General features: G+C 38.1%; 1 protein-coding gene across 1 annotated transcript; it reads right to left on the bottom strand.

The window, feature by feature from the left end:
- Positions 1-1202: 1202 nt before the first annotated feature.
- On the bottom strand, positions 1203-14072 carry HTATSF1 (HIV-1 Tat specific factor 1). Its single transcript, XM_015626410.3, has 9 exons — positions 13796-14072; positions 10027-10234; positions 9669-9716; positions 8351-8505; positions 7156-7319; positions 5482-5581; positions 4858-4947; positions 4239-4376; positions 1203-3868 (listed from the first exon to the last, which is right to left on the bottom strand). The coding sequence occupies exons 1-9, from the start codon at positions 13970-13972 to the stop codon at positions 3584-3586; spliced, it is 1365 nt and encodes a 454-aa protein (XP_015481896.1). The 5' UTR covers positions 13973-14072; the 3' UTR covers positions 1203-3583.
- Positions 14073-16164: the final 2092 nt, after the last annotated feature.

Genomic DNA, 16164 nt, shown 5'->3' with positions numbered 1-16164 from the left:
TTAAGTGAATTGCAGTCCTTATACAAAACCTAAGCTGTACGAGTGACTGAAATTCAATTAAAAAAAAATAAAATTAAAAGCCAGCAGGAAAAACAGATAAACATTTTGATGCAAAATGAAACTAATTCTCTCTTAACACCTGTATACGAACATTCGAGAACCTGTGAAAAAAGAGAAAACCTCCTGAAAAGCTTTTTGTTTTGAAGCTTTCTGTTTCCAGGTGTCTACCTTGGCCACGCTCCTCCAACCACATCATCTCTGGTGAATACCTGTAACTCTATAAAAATTCCTTCCCAGCAAACCACTGAACAGCATTTGATTCTAAAGCAGACTACCAATTTATCATGAAGCTAAGCAGTTATTTTGAATGGTTCAGAAAGTGATTCCGCCAAATTATGCTGAAGAATCAGTTATTACTCTCTCATATTGTATTTAAGTGGCTTTACATCAATTTAGTTACACTGAAAACTGGTAGAAACAACTATTTCTCTAGTTCAAAACTGAGCACAAATAACGATCCACAAATTGTTTCAGCCTGCTGCTAGTTATTGTTTTCATGATATACAGAAGAAAGGAGACAGATTCTCTTAAAGTGCGTGTTTTACTAAAATCACAGGGATGGAGGAACATGCAGTATACTGGACCACTGGAATGGGACCTAAGAAAACCTCAGAAACTGAGCAAAAAGGTTGGTTTTGTCACTTCTAATGAGCAAGAAAAGAAATGAGAAAACACTTTTAATAAAAGAAAAAAAAGTGAAAATTACTTTAGGGTTTTAATTTCTTACCAATTTATGTATGATGCTGATCAGTAAAAAAAAAAAAAAAAAGTAATTTTAAAAAGTAACTCAGCCTATTTAGATTTGTTAAAATTTTCTATTAAACATTACTGCTCTGTAAGAATTTCACAATCATAATTCAAAATAACAATTTTAACTTCTGTGAAATTCTCTGATTTCTGTTGAGACTGATTAATAAACTTCATAAGTAAGTCCAAAAAGGAAATCATCTGAAGAATTTGGTTTTAATGAAAATCTGCTGAAAAGAGTCACAGATGCATAAACCTCTCCTTGGACTACTAAATGCCTCAATAACTCAATGAATAGTTCATAAAAATATATTTTTACATTTTACTGGGGAAAACGGAGGTAGACAAAAGGAAAATACAAGTTTGAGTATAATGCCACACTTGAGAACAACATATTTGCATGGAAAAAGAACTTTTATTTCTTAAGAATCCTAGTTAATAGGAAAACCAGTAAAGCATTTAGTCTCAGTCTTTGTTGGTGCTCTACTTTAGTGTGACGTCTAAAGGAGAATGGGAAAGGACTAAGAGCACATTGAACTTCTGCAGCAAGCCAGTCAAATTTGCACATCAATTGGAGAGAGAAGGTTTACTGCACATACGACAATTCCTTATTTTTCAAAGTCTTATTTCAAACACTAACACTAACCTTGTTTTCCATATCCGATACCATGGTAAGGCTTCACAGAACTTTAAAAGTTGTAGGCATTTCCACAAGTTTCCCTATATCAGTTGTCACTCCACTGTAAAATAAGTGATTAACTGTGTAGTGTTACAAAACTGTGCTCCCTTAAAAAAACAAACAAAACAAACACAGGAGTAAGAGACCTAAAGCCTGGAGTCTAGAAGCTGGAAGAAGAAAAGGAGCACTGAAAGCAATACTCACCACACTAAACTACATCCTCATATGTAAACACTTTCAGTTCTCAAAGGTCTGTGGTGTTTCTTACCAATAAAAATAACTATGGCAGAACCAACACAACCCAGAAATGTATCTGAATACACCACTACTTACAGCTACTAAGCAGGCAGTGTTCCAAATTCCCTGAATTCTTCAAACACCTGCTCTGCTGAAACACACAATCCAGACACTTGGAAAGATGAGAAAATTTACTTTTTTTTAGCTGGCAAGAGCTACATCTCTTCTTTATAATGCAATTCATAATGTGAAATTTGTCGTATCAGCGTAATTATGAGCCCCCAGACTTTTAACCCCTGTATTAAAATATGACAGCTATTTCTGTCGCAAAAGATGTAATTTATAACCACAATGGCAAGTGATAACTTCTATGCTCTTGTTGATATAGCCACCCACACATATTGATTATATATTAAAAAAAACCCAACAAACTTAGACAACCATATAGAATTCAGGAAAAAATTTGTATGGTAATCTCATAGCACAAGGTTTGAAAATACCATTTTCAGAGTATTCTGATTATCTCACGATGGAAACACAGGAATTATCATCTACAGTTTCTTGCAATCCAATATGAATTAAAAAAAATTCAAAGGATCCTCCTTGCAAATGTGCACTGGTAACCATCCATATGAACAGCATGCTAAGAATTTTTAATTATTTAGTGCCTAAATCCATGTTCTTCTATTCTTACTTATCAAAATAGTGGAATTCTAAGTTAAGACACTATGCCCAAAATAGCTCCACTCAGTTATTTTTGAAAGCCTGCCACTTATTAAGATCTCCAAAGTTTGAATATCTTCTAAGTCCTTGCTTTTGGAAATATTTTGAAGAGGACTAGAATGTGCTTTTTCCATATAAGAGCATTATTTGAAAGCATATTTTAAAGTATTCTAACTTTTGCACAACAAACTGCAATCTGAGTTGCCAAAAGCATTTAAGTTTTATGAAATATGGAAGATCCTCCCTACTGTGAGGAGGACACAGAGCTAAGCTAAAATGTTGAGGAGAACTCACATTTGCTAACAAAGTTAACAAAAACCCCTTACTTTTATTTTAAAGCAAGAACTAATAAAGCCACCACAAAAATCAAAAACCTATTCTGATACCTACTGCATACAGACCATGAGAGTAAAATCAATGTTATTATGGCCTAGAATACGTGTGTTCATGCATTTCTGGTCTCTGTGACATAATTCCAGCCTCTATCCAACATCAACAGAAGATCTAAACAGAAGGAAAAACTAATTTGCTGGATGCTGTGATTCAATAACCTCTCTTCACTCAGTTTACCTTAGGGTCGCTATGGCAACACTGTCTGCCACTTTCTTTAAGCTTGTGACCTGATACTACTCACCATCTGCCACCTAATACATAGCAACATGTCCAATGCATTCACCCTATATGGATCACAGCACTTGTTCAATAAAATGATCCAACATACCAGGACACAAATTATTGAAATACTGAGTTCCAAGGGCTTTAGGAAAATTAACAGTACAATCCACAAATCTTGTAAAAGCTCTGCATTACATAAGTTACATATAGTTACATAAACTTAAGGGTTGGAACATATTTCACACTCACATGATGAAACACTAACAAGCATAGTTTGAACAAAATATGTCTGATGAGTTTTACCGAGTTCTTGGCAACTTGAGTTACTTTACCCGAACAGCCAATTAATACAAACTTTTAGAACCTCATTAAATACTGTTTTTAATGAAAACTTCAAAGTACACAGTTGATGGCATTCTAATATATCTATATTCGTATGAATATTGTCTGCAGTCACCCTGAAGAAAGGGATACACTCAAACATCACCCTAAAAATCATGCATTCATAAAGCATTAAAGATGTTATGTATCAGCTTCACCATCACTGCCTGCAAGACTGCTGTCGGTGGATGGAGCTCCATCTTCATTAACACCCTCACCATTATTCTCCCTCTTATGGGCTTCATCATTTGCAACCTCTCTAAGTGTGTCATTAACCTCTGGAGGTTGTTTCCCTTTGGGCAGTTTAACACTACTTGATGCAGAATCCGAATCAGATGTAGTTTGCTGCTCCTTTGTGTCAGAATCCCCTAAAAATGACTCCCACACCTTGAGCCTTTCTTCCCTTTCTCTTGCAGTCTCCTCCACCTGTTAAAGAAGTGTTTATACACATCATTACAGAGTCATACTTGCAAAAATGAGTATTTACACAGATAAAATTAAACAAATATTTGTATTACAGAAATATCTCAATGCTAACTGAACTAATGATCTGTACATCCAGTTGTGAATCCTCTAAGTTGACACTTTGAGTACTCAAACAGGTCCTCTAATTTTTTGCTAAGTTTAATAACTGAGAGTGATTTTTGGAGACATTCTACAGCTTTTGAAGAGAGGCAAGATAAATGCAGGCATGGGCAGGGGAAGGGTATGGGGACAGAAATGTCAAGCACTCTTAGAATTCAAGCAGATTTACCATTTGGAAGACATTTGATAAAAAAGAACCATGAAAGGCTACCTGATAATCTGTTACACCATCCCATGTTTCCGCACTGAGCTGACGGCCACCAAACCACCTTCCATTTAGAGTCAGCTTGCACAGATCAGCTTCTGTTGCTTCTTTAAATGACACAGAAGCGACACCATCAGGGTGCCTCTGTAAGGACAGGCAACTTGCATTTAATAACATTCTAACTAATGCATTCATTCCGATACCCTTTATATTATCAAATAATATCAGTCACGATATGGCTCCATTCTGATCATATATAATCATGTTTGAGAAGTTCAGTTTTCAAGTTTCCATGCTGCTGTATTAGCACACAGAACACAATTTTTGAACACAAAAACCAAAAAAACATTTCAGCTAGCTTAGCTACAAATAATGTATTCATACATTTTCAAACTTGTAACATGTATCCAAGGTCCTGGGAAGAGTTAGCTTGCCTTTACATAGACTGAAGTACTCAGGTACTTAGACATTAAGTTCCAAAAGTTTTAAAAGCCTGAAAGATTAAGTCAAGTTTCCATGAACTAAACACACCCAAATGAATCCTTCACTCATATTTAAAGCAGCCTAAATGTTTTGCACCTTTGCACATTACATCAATTCTACCAACACATGTAAAAATACCTACATCAAATATGAGAACCTTCTTTACTTGACCAAACTTTTCACACTCTGTCCGCAGATCTTCTCTTATCTCATTTAGCACTAAAGGGTCCTCCTACAAAGCAATTACACAGCTTTAATTAAACATAAGCAGTCACTTCTATCAGCTTCATTTTTGCTCCATCACCAGTGGTTGGTACACATCTGTCAATCTCTTAGAAGTCCATAAATTAGGTGCTGTTATGCTGAATTTTCAAAGCCACCCGGGAGTTGGCAGACATCTCTTATTTGAATTTAATAAATACTACTTGTCAATATAGCTATTTTGTGCTCATTTCTCTATTCCAACCATTACTGTTGTTTACTCCTCTTTCCACCCCAGAAAAGAATATTGTCAGATATATAGGTTTTGCAGAGAGTGAAAAACCCCAATTTGAAAAATACGTTCTTACCAGCATTTTTTTCTTGCTTTTGGAGAGAGATGAATGAATTTAAAGCAGATGTTTGGCACAAGAGAATGCCCTTCCCAAACAGCAAGTTTAATTTTTTTTTCATCTGCTTAGAATCTTGCTACAATTTGTACGGCAAAAAGTTCAGATATGTTAACTTCTAACAACACAATCTACAGAAGCAAACTGCATCTTCCTACCTCAAAGTCCTTGGGGTGAAACATGTTCCTGATAATAACGATGCGTTCATGCCGCATTCGAGTTGCCCCATCTTTCTTCTCTGGCCTCCAATCCAGCTGTCTAATGAAATGAAGCAACAGTAAGAAGATATTGTTGCGGCTCTCTTCAGTTTCTACAAGTATTTGATGAAAAAAATCATTAATTTGGCATTTCTTGCAATATATTAATATATATTTTGACACAAAGAGTTAAGTTATTCTTCTAAAAAACACAGTAACTTAGTAAGCAAACCCAGGTTTATTATTGCTACAAAGCATTTGAGGTTTTAAGGCACTTAACGGTTCATACAAGGAATATAAATAATTTTTCAATGTATTTTTTAAAACACTGAGAAAATATTTATTTCCTAATATCAATTCAGATAAAGGAATCAGCTGTTTTCAAGTGCAATTAAAATGTCAGTATTTTACCATTTTTTCCTAACTCATTCTGTAAAAAAGGAGATCCACTACTCCCCTAGGTAAAATTTACCTGCTTTTATTTAAAAGAACATGCAAGAACACTGACTCTTCCATAGACATTACTACAAGATGTACTTCGTTCCTCAGTGTAGAGCCACTAACAAACTGGTCATGTAACCCAGCATGTCTGTTCTAGGACTTTGCCTTCTCTCAGCAAATCTTACTTCTTGTAGAAATGCCTACTTCATATCCTATTACAAGAAACCCCCACACTTGCACTTTTAAACCTCAAGATCATATATTGGGGTGGGGAAATCTTAAGTTTCTTCTTGTACCTGCTACTTTAGCTGAAGAAAAACTTGATTTCTGAGGAGAACAGTTATACCAGTAAATTATGCTCTTCAACTCAAAAGGGACACAGTCCTTTTACTCACACAAATTGCTGTCAAATGCAATTTCATAATTTTCATACACCTGCCTACACACTGAAGACTTCTTACACCAAGAACTGTCAGTGTATCTTTGGGGCAGATAGATTTCAATCTACTTCTGGCTTTAATCGACAAGATACCAAGAAGCCTTTGCTCCCCCTAACTATGGGAAAACATTTCTGCATTACTACTTACAATGCTGAGTGGAATGTTGCTTTCATTGAAATATCAAAATTATTCAAACTTTTTTCCTCTTTAATCTGCATCTTCTTGGTTCCAAAAGGCAGAACAAATTTTAAGTAACAAAAGCAATGAATCAAGGTACAGTTCAAAACCCAGTATATTTTATAGCAGAGAGAGATGTCTGGGGGAATCTATAGAGATTTTAGTATTTGCTCCTGTGGCAGGCAGCATTTCTTGCCCTTTGCAACTACTGCAGTATGGCACTGAATATACATGAGCACCCAACAGTAAGCCCAGGTATTGTGACAGGACTTGCACACTCTTATCCACTGAAAATGAAGAAAGCATGCTCTTTCCCCAGAGTTGTAATATTTTCTTCTACATCTGAAGGTACCATTGCTCCCTATGTACTGTTTTAATATGTGAATCACAAGAAGTTCATTAGATCAACATTTAATTTAGGAGTTAGTCCCCTTCAAATGTGCAATAGTTAAGCTATTGCACTGTCAGACAACACTTAAATTTCTGCAAAACTTAGCATTGTATTTGAAAGAAAGCACCACTTTACTAACAGCACTTAAAACTCAAGCAATATTTTACTGAAATAAAAAACACAAACTTCTGCTGTTGTGACAACTTCTTCTTGTAGTCTTTACATTTCTTCTTCTTTTTGCTTGCATCATACTCCCCCTTCAGTTGGAACTTTGCAACTTCCACATGCAATTTATAGCCTCGGATTTCTGCTTCATCCAGAAGCCTCAAAGCAAGCTGAACTGATTCTCTCTATTTGAAGATAAAACAAGGCACAAACTTTAAAGCATGTGTCAAAATTAAATTGTATTCCAATAACATGTCATTAAGTGAACTGTGCTAAGAATCAAGTCTCTTTCACTGAAAACCATAATGCCATCTTCTCACACACAGCTGGCACTGTTTTCTTGATCAAAACCCAGTATTTCTTCACTCCCGTTGTAACTGATTAATACTTCCAAAAACAGCTGCATATATTTAATTCAAATATGTCATGGACACTAAAATACAATATCCAAGCAAGCTGATGAGTTTAAAAGCAAAAATAAAAAGGTTCCAGGGGACTGATTTCCTATAAAATTTGTATCACTTTTCCAAGAACAGCAGATATTGAGACTCTTAAAAAATTTTTAATGTTTTCCTAAAAGTCCTTTAGAGTGAAGACAGTATTTATGCTAGGGTGATCCACAGCCCTAACTACTACAATTACAAAATCAGCACAGATTATAAGCCATTTGATGATTCAGTACTGCCTAGTGCTTCTTGCAGAACTAAAGCAGGCTGCACTTGCAATCACCACCTTTCCAAATGATTCACAAGTGAAACACATAAGGAAACAGTACTGCAGCCTAAACTTTTATACCTTAATAAAGAATGAAAGCACAGTTTTGAACCAAACCAGTTCCCAGCTAAAAGCTGTAAATACAAGACCACAGTATGTTCCATCGAGGCTCGTTATTTCTGTATTCTTGGTTACACAGTGGCATATTTTCAAAGTAAAAGGTGAGGAGCCTTCCATTTCAACCCATAATGTCTGGCACCCAAGACAGGAGCACGTAAAGACATGTTCAGCAGGTATTATGGCCGTTTCCAGGCAGAGGGTAAGGTTGGGTAAGAGGAAACAAACGAGGTAAGTGGGCATTTCTGGAGTAAATCTTTAAAACAGACACCTATATTCCAAACTGTGCTTTAGATTTCCAAGAATCTTCTGAATGTTATTCTGAAACAATGGCCATATTGTGCCTCCAGTGGGATGGAAAACTGCATTCCAGCGCACCACTGACCTTCAGATAACAACAGAGGCCATCTCCTTTAAGATTTCCTTCCTTATCTTTGTACAGCTTGATCTTGTGTTCTTCTGTCTGAGGATCTCGCATGATGATACCACATTTTGACATGACTTGCACAAATTCATCTTTTGTAATGTCTGGAGGTAAACCTGCAAAATAAATTCAAACATAAGGCTTAAATATGGTCTATTTTTATAAAAAACCTCCTTAGAACAAATCTTCCCATAGTGTTTCTTTAACCAAAAGATATCAAAATAAAGGACAACATTTTACATACACTGCAAGAAACCACTTCCCTTTAGGACGTCACCTTCTAAGCACTACTTCATACCGGTATTTTGAAAATCGTTGTACTTTGTAATAGGAATAATGCAAAGAAAGATCTCTATGTGCTCCCTTATATGCATGCTTAGAGATCTACTGTCACACATGCCATCAACACTGCAGTGGACACTAAGGCCTCTGCAAATGTAACTCTCCTGCCCAAGCTTCAAAAGTTGCACTGCACCTCTAGGTATCAGAGGCAAAAAAACAAAAACAAACGTAAGAATGCAACCGATAAACAGACAACTGTTTTTTCCACTCACGAATTCAGTAAGAAGGGTAAGTGATAATGTATAGAGATTTTAACATCTGAATGCTGAATTAAGGATAAGAAAAAAACCAAAATTATATATATATATAAAAAAAAGTAAATAAATAAATAAATATAAAATATATAAATTATATAGATGTCCCATGTTTGTTTGGCCTGCATGAAGATTTTTGAAAATGCAAGTATGTGCACTTCTGTGACTGCTCACAACCACCAACGGTACCTAAGTACATGCATCCAGAGACAGCACCCCACCACAGTAAAGAGGTAGAAAAGGACCGTAATAAGAACACAGATAATTTCGAGCTTTCATATTACTCCTTTTGCTCCAAACACTTTTTTACTGTTTCCTCCTTCTTACCTAATAATTATTTGTTAGACCAAATGAAAATTATAGATTGATGTGTATAGTTGATCCACTATCTCATCATAAAATTGTCATTATCCTAGTCCATAAAAGCCTACAGAAATTGTTTTTCTTATAAAAGAATAAACTGGTGACTTGGCTGACACAGCTCACACGATTTAACAGATAAAAGCATGGAATACATCCATTCTACTTCTTTCTCACATGTGCAATTTAAAGGTCAAAAAGACATTATGCAGTAAGAACATAACATTAAGTATTAAGTAGCTTGCAAGTGACAGGCATTAGAGACATATGATTCTCTTTTACCATCTTTAGCTCTAAGTAGATGAATAAACACTATTACTTACCTGTCACATAAACATTCGTGTTTCTGTCTTCTTCAACATGAAACCACCCTAAACACAAGAGTTTAATTCAGTTATGGTAATATATTAAACATGGGAGCATAAATGCTTATATTCCATCAGATTTCTAAGAATTTTTGCTTGCTCACAGGGAAGCTCTGAACATGCCTTAATTTGCATTTTTTCCCCTTTGTATACAGATTCAGGATACTTATGAAATACCACACAATTTTAGAACCATTCTGAAAATTACCAGCACAACCTTATCTTTGCTGTACCAAGTAACAACAATCAACTGCCAGTTTTCCCTCAGTACAATACACATCACAGCCTACACAGAGGGAAATGCTCTGTCACTTACCTGGCTCTAGTTTCCTTTTTTCTGATTTTTGTTTTGGATCTGTTTGGTTTTGTCCTGTCTTATTTGCTGATGGCTGTGTTCCTGATGACTTAGAACTTACTGGTTGATTACTTTCAGCGGCTGTACCAGAAGCAGATGAAGTATCATCTGTCTCATTTGCAGGGAAGCCATAGTTGGCATGATAGGTTGCCAGGAAATCTTCTGTTATCTGAAAAAAAAAAAATAGGAAAATTAATATAAAATTTCAAAGAACTATAAATTCAGGTTTATATTTTAACATTAGTTAGGTGATGGTCATTTTCTAATCTGGCAACATAGAAAATAACAATATTTTAAAACGTTTAAAATGATCTTTTCAAAGCCATACACACAACAAGAAAAATCAGTTCAGCCATTACCTGAACTAGGCCAAGACACAAATTCCATACAGCATATGTAGTTTTTACACAAACATTCCACAGGTTCTGCCATTTTTTAAACAAAGCTTTCTGCTTTCCACGTGAATTACATCTGCATGAAGGACAGAAACCAAGTGCTCCTAGCTGTGGTGAAATGATAAAGTGATACTGATGGTAAGCCAATAACTTATCCACAGATGATGAATGACTGACATTTGCAGGCATCTGCCTTTTCATGGAATCATTTCCAGAGATGACATATTTGTGTTGACAGGCAGTAAATATTGCACTTAACCAGAGATGTGCTTTAACACATTGCTTCTAAGCTTTACTTTATGTTCAATGAATTGATAAAGAATTAGCTTGCTTGCTTCCAGAGAGAGACTATATTCAGATAAAATATAACACCGGACAATTCCTATGTTTTAGAGGTCAAAATAAAAGAAAAAACGTGCAAGTTACACCTAGCACTTCTAGCCACTAGCAATCACATGCAGAGATACATCACAGCTGCTTTTGTTAGCATCCCTGCATTATGTTTTCTGAAGTTGCACACTCTGAAATATTTTCTCAAAACTAAGCCCTAGCCTTTGAAAATTTTATCTGACTCTGACCTTTTCTGCACTTGCTTCATCTGTATTCAAAAGGGAACAAAATTTAATGCCATTAAGCTACTGTAAGAGAGCAATTTCAAGTGTCAGTGATGAAAATGTAATCTCTTATCTTTCATAATGATTTGAAACTTGGTGTTTCAACTCTAAAATTTCATTATGACAAAGCAGAAATGCAAAGCTGACAATAACAGGCTTGTCATAAATAATGCAAGATGCCGTGGAGTCCCATGACATCAAAGGTTAGCACAAAATAGCTCTTAGGCTAAACAAGATTTGCCACACACCTCAATAAAGAATGGAAACAGCTGCTCTTACAGCTATGACATAACACAGCATCAAGACAAAGTACAACTACACTTAGTGAAAAAAGAAGACTCTGCTCTAATCAGATTAATCACGTGCATTATCTTTGACATTAGCCATCTTAACAAATCCTTAGTGCACAGTTGATGAGATCCAGAGAATTAAGATGCTTCTATACTTGCTAGAGAACAGCACTATTAATTTTCATCAGAGAACCTACTGGTAAATTACTGATTGAACCTGCAACAGGATTATTTTTCATCTTCTGGGGGAACTGCATTCTGTTTAAACCTCCACTTATTCTTAGCAAATTACCTACCATGGACTATCAAATTTTGCCACTCAGTAACAAAGATGGTTTTTGCACAAAATGCTATCATCCTACCATGTAATGATTACCACTACCTCACCCTGAAATGTCTTTTTACATGCACAGAGGAGTTTATATATATATATATATATATATATAAAGGGGTTTTTTTGTAAATTCTGTCATACCACGACAGCACAAAAAACAAGAAGTCACAGAACTACTTACTGGGGACTTCAAACCAGTTCTAGTGGATAACATCAAAGAGGTCAGTCCTACCTGCACATCCACACAGTTTGGGGTGATTAAGCTTATAGGAAAAGAAACACAATACTACGAGGCATGTCAGTATGTAATTAACTGTTGGTCCCACTAAAATGGAAAGGAATAGATTAACCAAATTAAGAACAGACACCCTGTGCTTGCAGATGACAACCAATGTCTGTATTTTCACAGCAAGTGATGCAAGCAGCAGATGAATTCCACATGTTATTTTGTGCTATGTCTGTGAAGCACTAAAAAAAGTTGGTATTCATCAATACAGTAAGACTGAAATACAAATAATTAAAGAATAAATTATGCTACAATTGCTTCTATTACATATTTTATTGTCTCCAAATTTTTCTGGGGAATGCTGGCAGAAACCATCATTCACTTTTTGCACTGCTTTGAAATATGCTTTAGTAGAAGTTTGGAAGACACTGTATTCCCAAAGCAGAGCAGCAGTGCAATCCCAATCTGTAGATAACAATTACTTATACCAGTTAGAATATTTTCATCTTTTGTCAAGAAACAGATTAAACATTTCATTACTGCCCATGGAGAAAGAAGTACAGCTTTTGGTTACAACAGTCTCCTCAGTTTATCTGGATAAAAAATCCTATTAGTAATCATCTCACAAAAGAAGTAACCTGAAAAACTATGGCATCCAGCTGGGTAAAGAATCTTTGTGCAGTACTATGGGTCATGGATAGGTCATCAACTTCTATCATACTCACCGATGAACTTTTCTGTTATTATTTAACCTGTCCAACCCTTAATGTTATCTCCTCTCCAAGACAGAATAGATAAGAAAATCACTTAAGAAAGACAAATCCTACTGACAAGACACATTTCAAAAGAGAGGCGAGAAGAACAGGAAGAAATGGGAGCAAAACAAGAACCCTTTTACAAATTATTGTGCTTACTTGATATAGCACTCCACAGGGAGACAGATATACTCATTTTTCCATGGCTCTGCTTTGCGAGTCTGGATTTTTCACATTTTTACCCCTCCATAAGCCATCTGCTAAACAGATACCTTCCTAGGTTTACACACACTCAAACTTGGCACCACAGGCTTCACTCTCACTCAGATTCTCTGAATTGCAATGAATTCAGAGTCACAAACTAGAATTGGCATATTACATCCATCAAGGAGATGCCATAAAATGTCTTATTATTAAATTAAGTAATTGCCCTCATTCACTGCTATATAATAACAAAACTACTAGTTCATTTGCATGTCAGTAGATTGGCTCAATATATTAATTTTATGTTCATTCTCCCCTTGAACAGTCATGTTATTATAGCAAGAGCATACTTTAAATATTTAATTTTTTTTTTTAATTAGAAACTGCAATGTATTTCCACGCCGTGAAATGCCACTAAGACAAATACACTTACTTTTCGAGTGCACTTCTAAGACTGAAGGACATGGAACAACATATCTCTTATTTGAGATAATTTTCAGATAACAATAAAAGAGGCATAATACTACTCTATTTTCATCTAGACCTCGCAACATACTAATTCACTTCTACACTGCCCACAAAGAGATCACAGATCAAAGAGTTACAGAGACCTAAACACATCCCAGGCACCTCCGATCAACATCCACAAATATAACCGTGACTTCATCCCAGGCCCAAGCAACTCTACGAACTCTCCGCCAAGGCGAACAGCCCACGCACAGCTCCTCACGACAGCGTAGCCGGTCAAAGACGGAGACCACACCGCGGTTTCGCCCGTAAAAAGGTGTGTTTTGGTGCTGCAGACCCTCACAGCAGACACGACGCGGCTGAATCCGGACACCTCCATACCGACGAGATCCAGCATCAACCGCTCCTTCCTCTCCCCCTTCCTCGGGGCTCCCCAGTACCCACCTTGGGGAACCAGGCCTTCTTCTCCAGGTCCCACTCGTAGGCAGCCCCGTCCGCCGGGTCCACGTAGGTAAAGGGGTCGGACTCGCCCTCGTCTTCGCCCTCGGCTGGCTTGGCCTCATACTGCTGCTGGAGCTGCAGCTGCCGGTAGAACTCCTCGTTTCTGTCCTCGCCGCTCATCCTGTCCCGTTAACCGGGCCTCAGGTATCCGCGCTCCTTCCGCCGCCGACTGAGGAACCCCCGCCCAGCCCGCCCCTCTTGGTGACGGGAGCGCGCGCGGACAGCCCCGCACCTCACGCGGCCGCCGCGGCCATTCCGCGCCCCAGCGCGCGCGCACACAGCACCGGAAACATCCAACCCGCCGCCATACCTTCCGCCCGTCCCGCCCCTTTACCCCGAGCTGTAGCCAATGAGACGAGCGGTAGTTGGTCATGCGGGGAGCGGCGGAGCCAATGGGGAGCAGGGCGGGAGGGAGGTGAGCCGCTCCTGGGGGGGCGGAGCGGGCGCACGCAGTGGGCGGGGCCAGAGGCAAGGCGGGGCCAGATCATGTTTTCCCGCCTCTGGGCGGGCCCTGAGGTCAGTGGGTCCGCCATGGGACAGGGGTGGTCGCCGCAGGAGCCCTGTCCCTTTTTCTGTCCCCGCCTTTTTTTCCCCGTTTCTCTTCACCCTCAGGCGGCAGCGCCGTTTTTCCGCGGGCAGGGGCTCTGCATGAGGGCAGCTGCCCCTGGCGCACCAGACTGCTTTGGGCGAGAAGCTGTAAGTTGATGGACTTTGCATGGGCACTACTGCAGCTTTACTTACATGATAAATAAAATATTCTGGCAAAGTCCTTCCTGCTGCATGCTTTTTCCTGTTGCGCCTACGACAGCCCTGGACAGTGAAGCTGCTTGCTGCCAGTGGTGCTGTGCAGGACTTGCTGCCGTTTGGCACTGCAAGTATACTCATGTCCTACTGGAGACAGGGACACAACCAAAATTAGAAAAATTAGATTGAAATGACACTCTTAATGTCAAGAAATAGCATTGTTTCTCTCTGCCCTCTTGACTGAGGGTGCCGAGAGGTTGTGTTCCCTTAGGAAAGGGTTGGTACGTCGTATTAGTGGGATGAAGCTTGGCTTCATCAGCTTCACTCAATTCCTTTTGCATCAATGAAGTCTGCAATTAGCACTGTCTGTGGATACTTAAATATTTTAAATACAAATTTCTCTCAGTTCTTTTAAAAGCCCTTTATCTAGTGCCATCTTTTGGTTTTTACAGTGCAGCCCAGACAGCATTGCATCAAAACCGAATTTTAATTGCTAATGTATTTTAAAGTATTTCTATTTAGAGGCTGAAGCAGCACACTCTTCTTGTTTTCTTTTGAAAACCTTAACCTAGAGTTATAAAACCCCTTGTATCAGTGTACATGTTATACATGAAAATTGAGCTGAACAGCTCCAGCAAAACTGGCCGCTGCTGTTTGCCTGGGGCAAAATAAATTTTCCACTCAGAAACAAAAATTATAAACAGAAGTTTTCTGGAAATTAGTAGACCAGGAACAAATATGCAGACTAGAATGATAATAAAATCAAAGACCTGTGATTGGGAAGCTCTGCGGGGAGAGATGAACATCAGCTCCTTGCATGGGCACCAGGCTGTCAGACAAAATTGCTGATGAGTTTTAGTAACCTTTGGCTGTTGCACAAAGAACGCCCAGCTTAGTTAATGGCATCTTTAATGCGTCAAGTGTTTTCTCATGACAGGTCTATTATGGTAGTTGTCTAAAGATTGCTTTGTGATCCCTTATAAACTTACCACCTAAGGGGCATTTGTCTTCACTTTCAGTTACTGGATTTTGGTGTGGAGCATGAGAGGTTTGACAAAAACTGCTTGCTTATAAAATTTGGAAAGGGGTATATGTTTGCAAATCAGAAAATGATAGCCTTAAACGTTGTAAGAGAAACACAATTTAAGTCTTAAACAGCTTGTTTTATTTTTCCAGGGTTTTTAATGTTTATTACTTGAGTCGTTGAAGTGAGGTCTGTACGGCTTTCCCTACTGTGCAGGTCTGCCTACAGCGAGGCACTGGGGTAGTTCTGGGGAGCAGGAAATCCAAATTTATTCTCAATCCAATGCAACTGAGAGAGTGCTTGTGTGCAGCAGGGTCAATGCTCAGTAGATCTGCTCTGCACACTTTGATGTAGTTATGAGGACAAACTGCCTAGAGTTCCCTCATACTTCCTTCACATAACAGAACTTGTGACAGCAGCTGCTGCAGTGCAGCCTTCCACGACATCTCTGCCGTCTGTTCCCTCCTCCTTGGTAAAGACAGAGTGAGCAGCCCAGGCAGACAACTCAGCTGGAAACTCATAATTCTGGGGGGTTGAGACAACT

The sequence above is a fragment of the Parus major genome, chromosome 4A (assembly GCF_001522545.3).
Source record: "Parus major isolate Abel chromosome 4A, Parus_major1.1, whole genome shotgun sequence".
NCBI classification, from domain to species: Eukaryota; Metazoa; Chordata; class Aves; order Passeriformes; family Paridae; genus Parus; species Parus major.
Note: the sequence above shows the minus strand (reverse complement) of the source record. Positions and strands in the feature narration are given on the sequence as shown.

Coding starts and splice junctions, on each gene's coding strand:
- HTATSF1 (XM_015626410.3), bottom strand. CDS start 13,972: ATGAGCGGCGAGGACAGAAACGAGGAGTTCTACCGGCAGCTGCAGCTC. Junction 8,506..9,668: donor CACGAATGTTTATGTGACAG/GTAAGTAATAGT, acceptor TTTATTTTGCAG/GTTTACCTCCAGACATTACA. Junction 3,869..4,238: donor ATGGTGTAACAGATTATCAG/GTAGCCTTTCAT, acceptor CTTCTTTAACAG/GTGGAGGAGACTGCAAGAGA.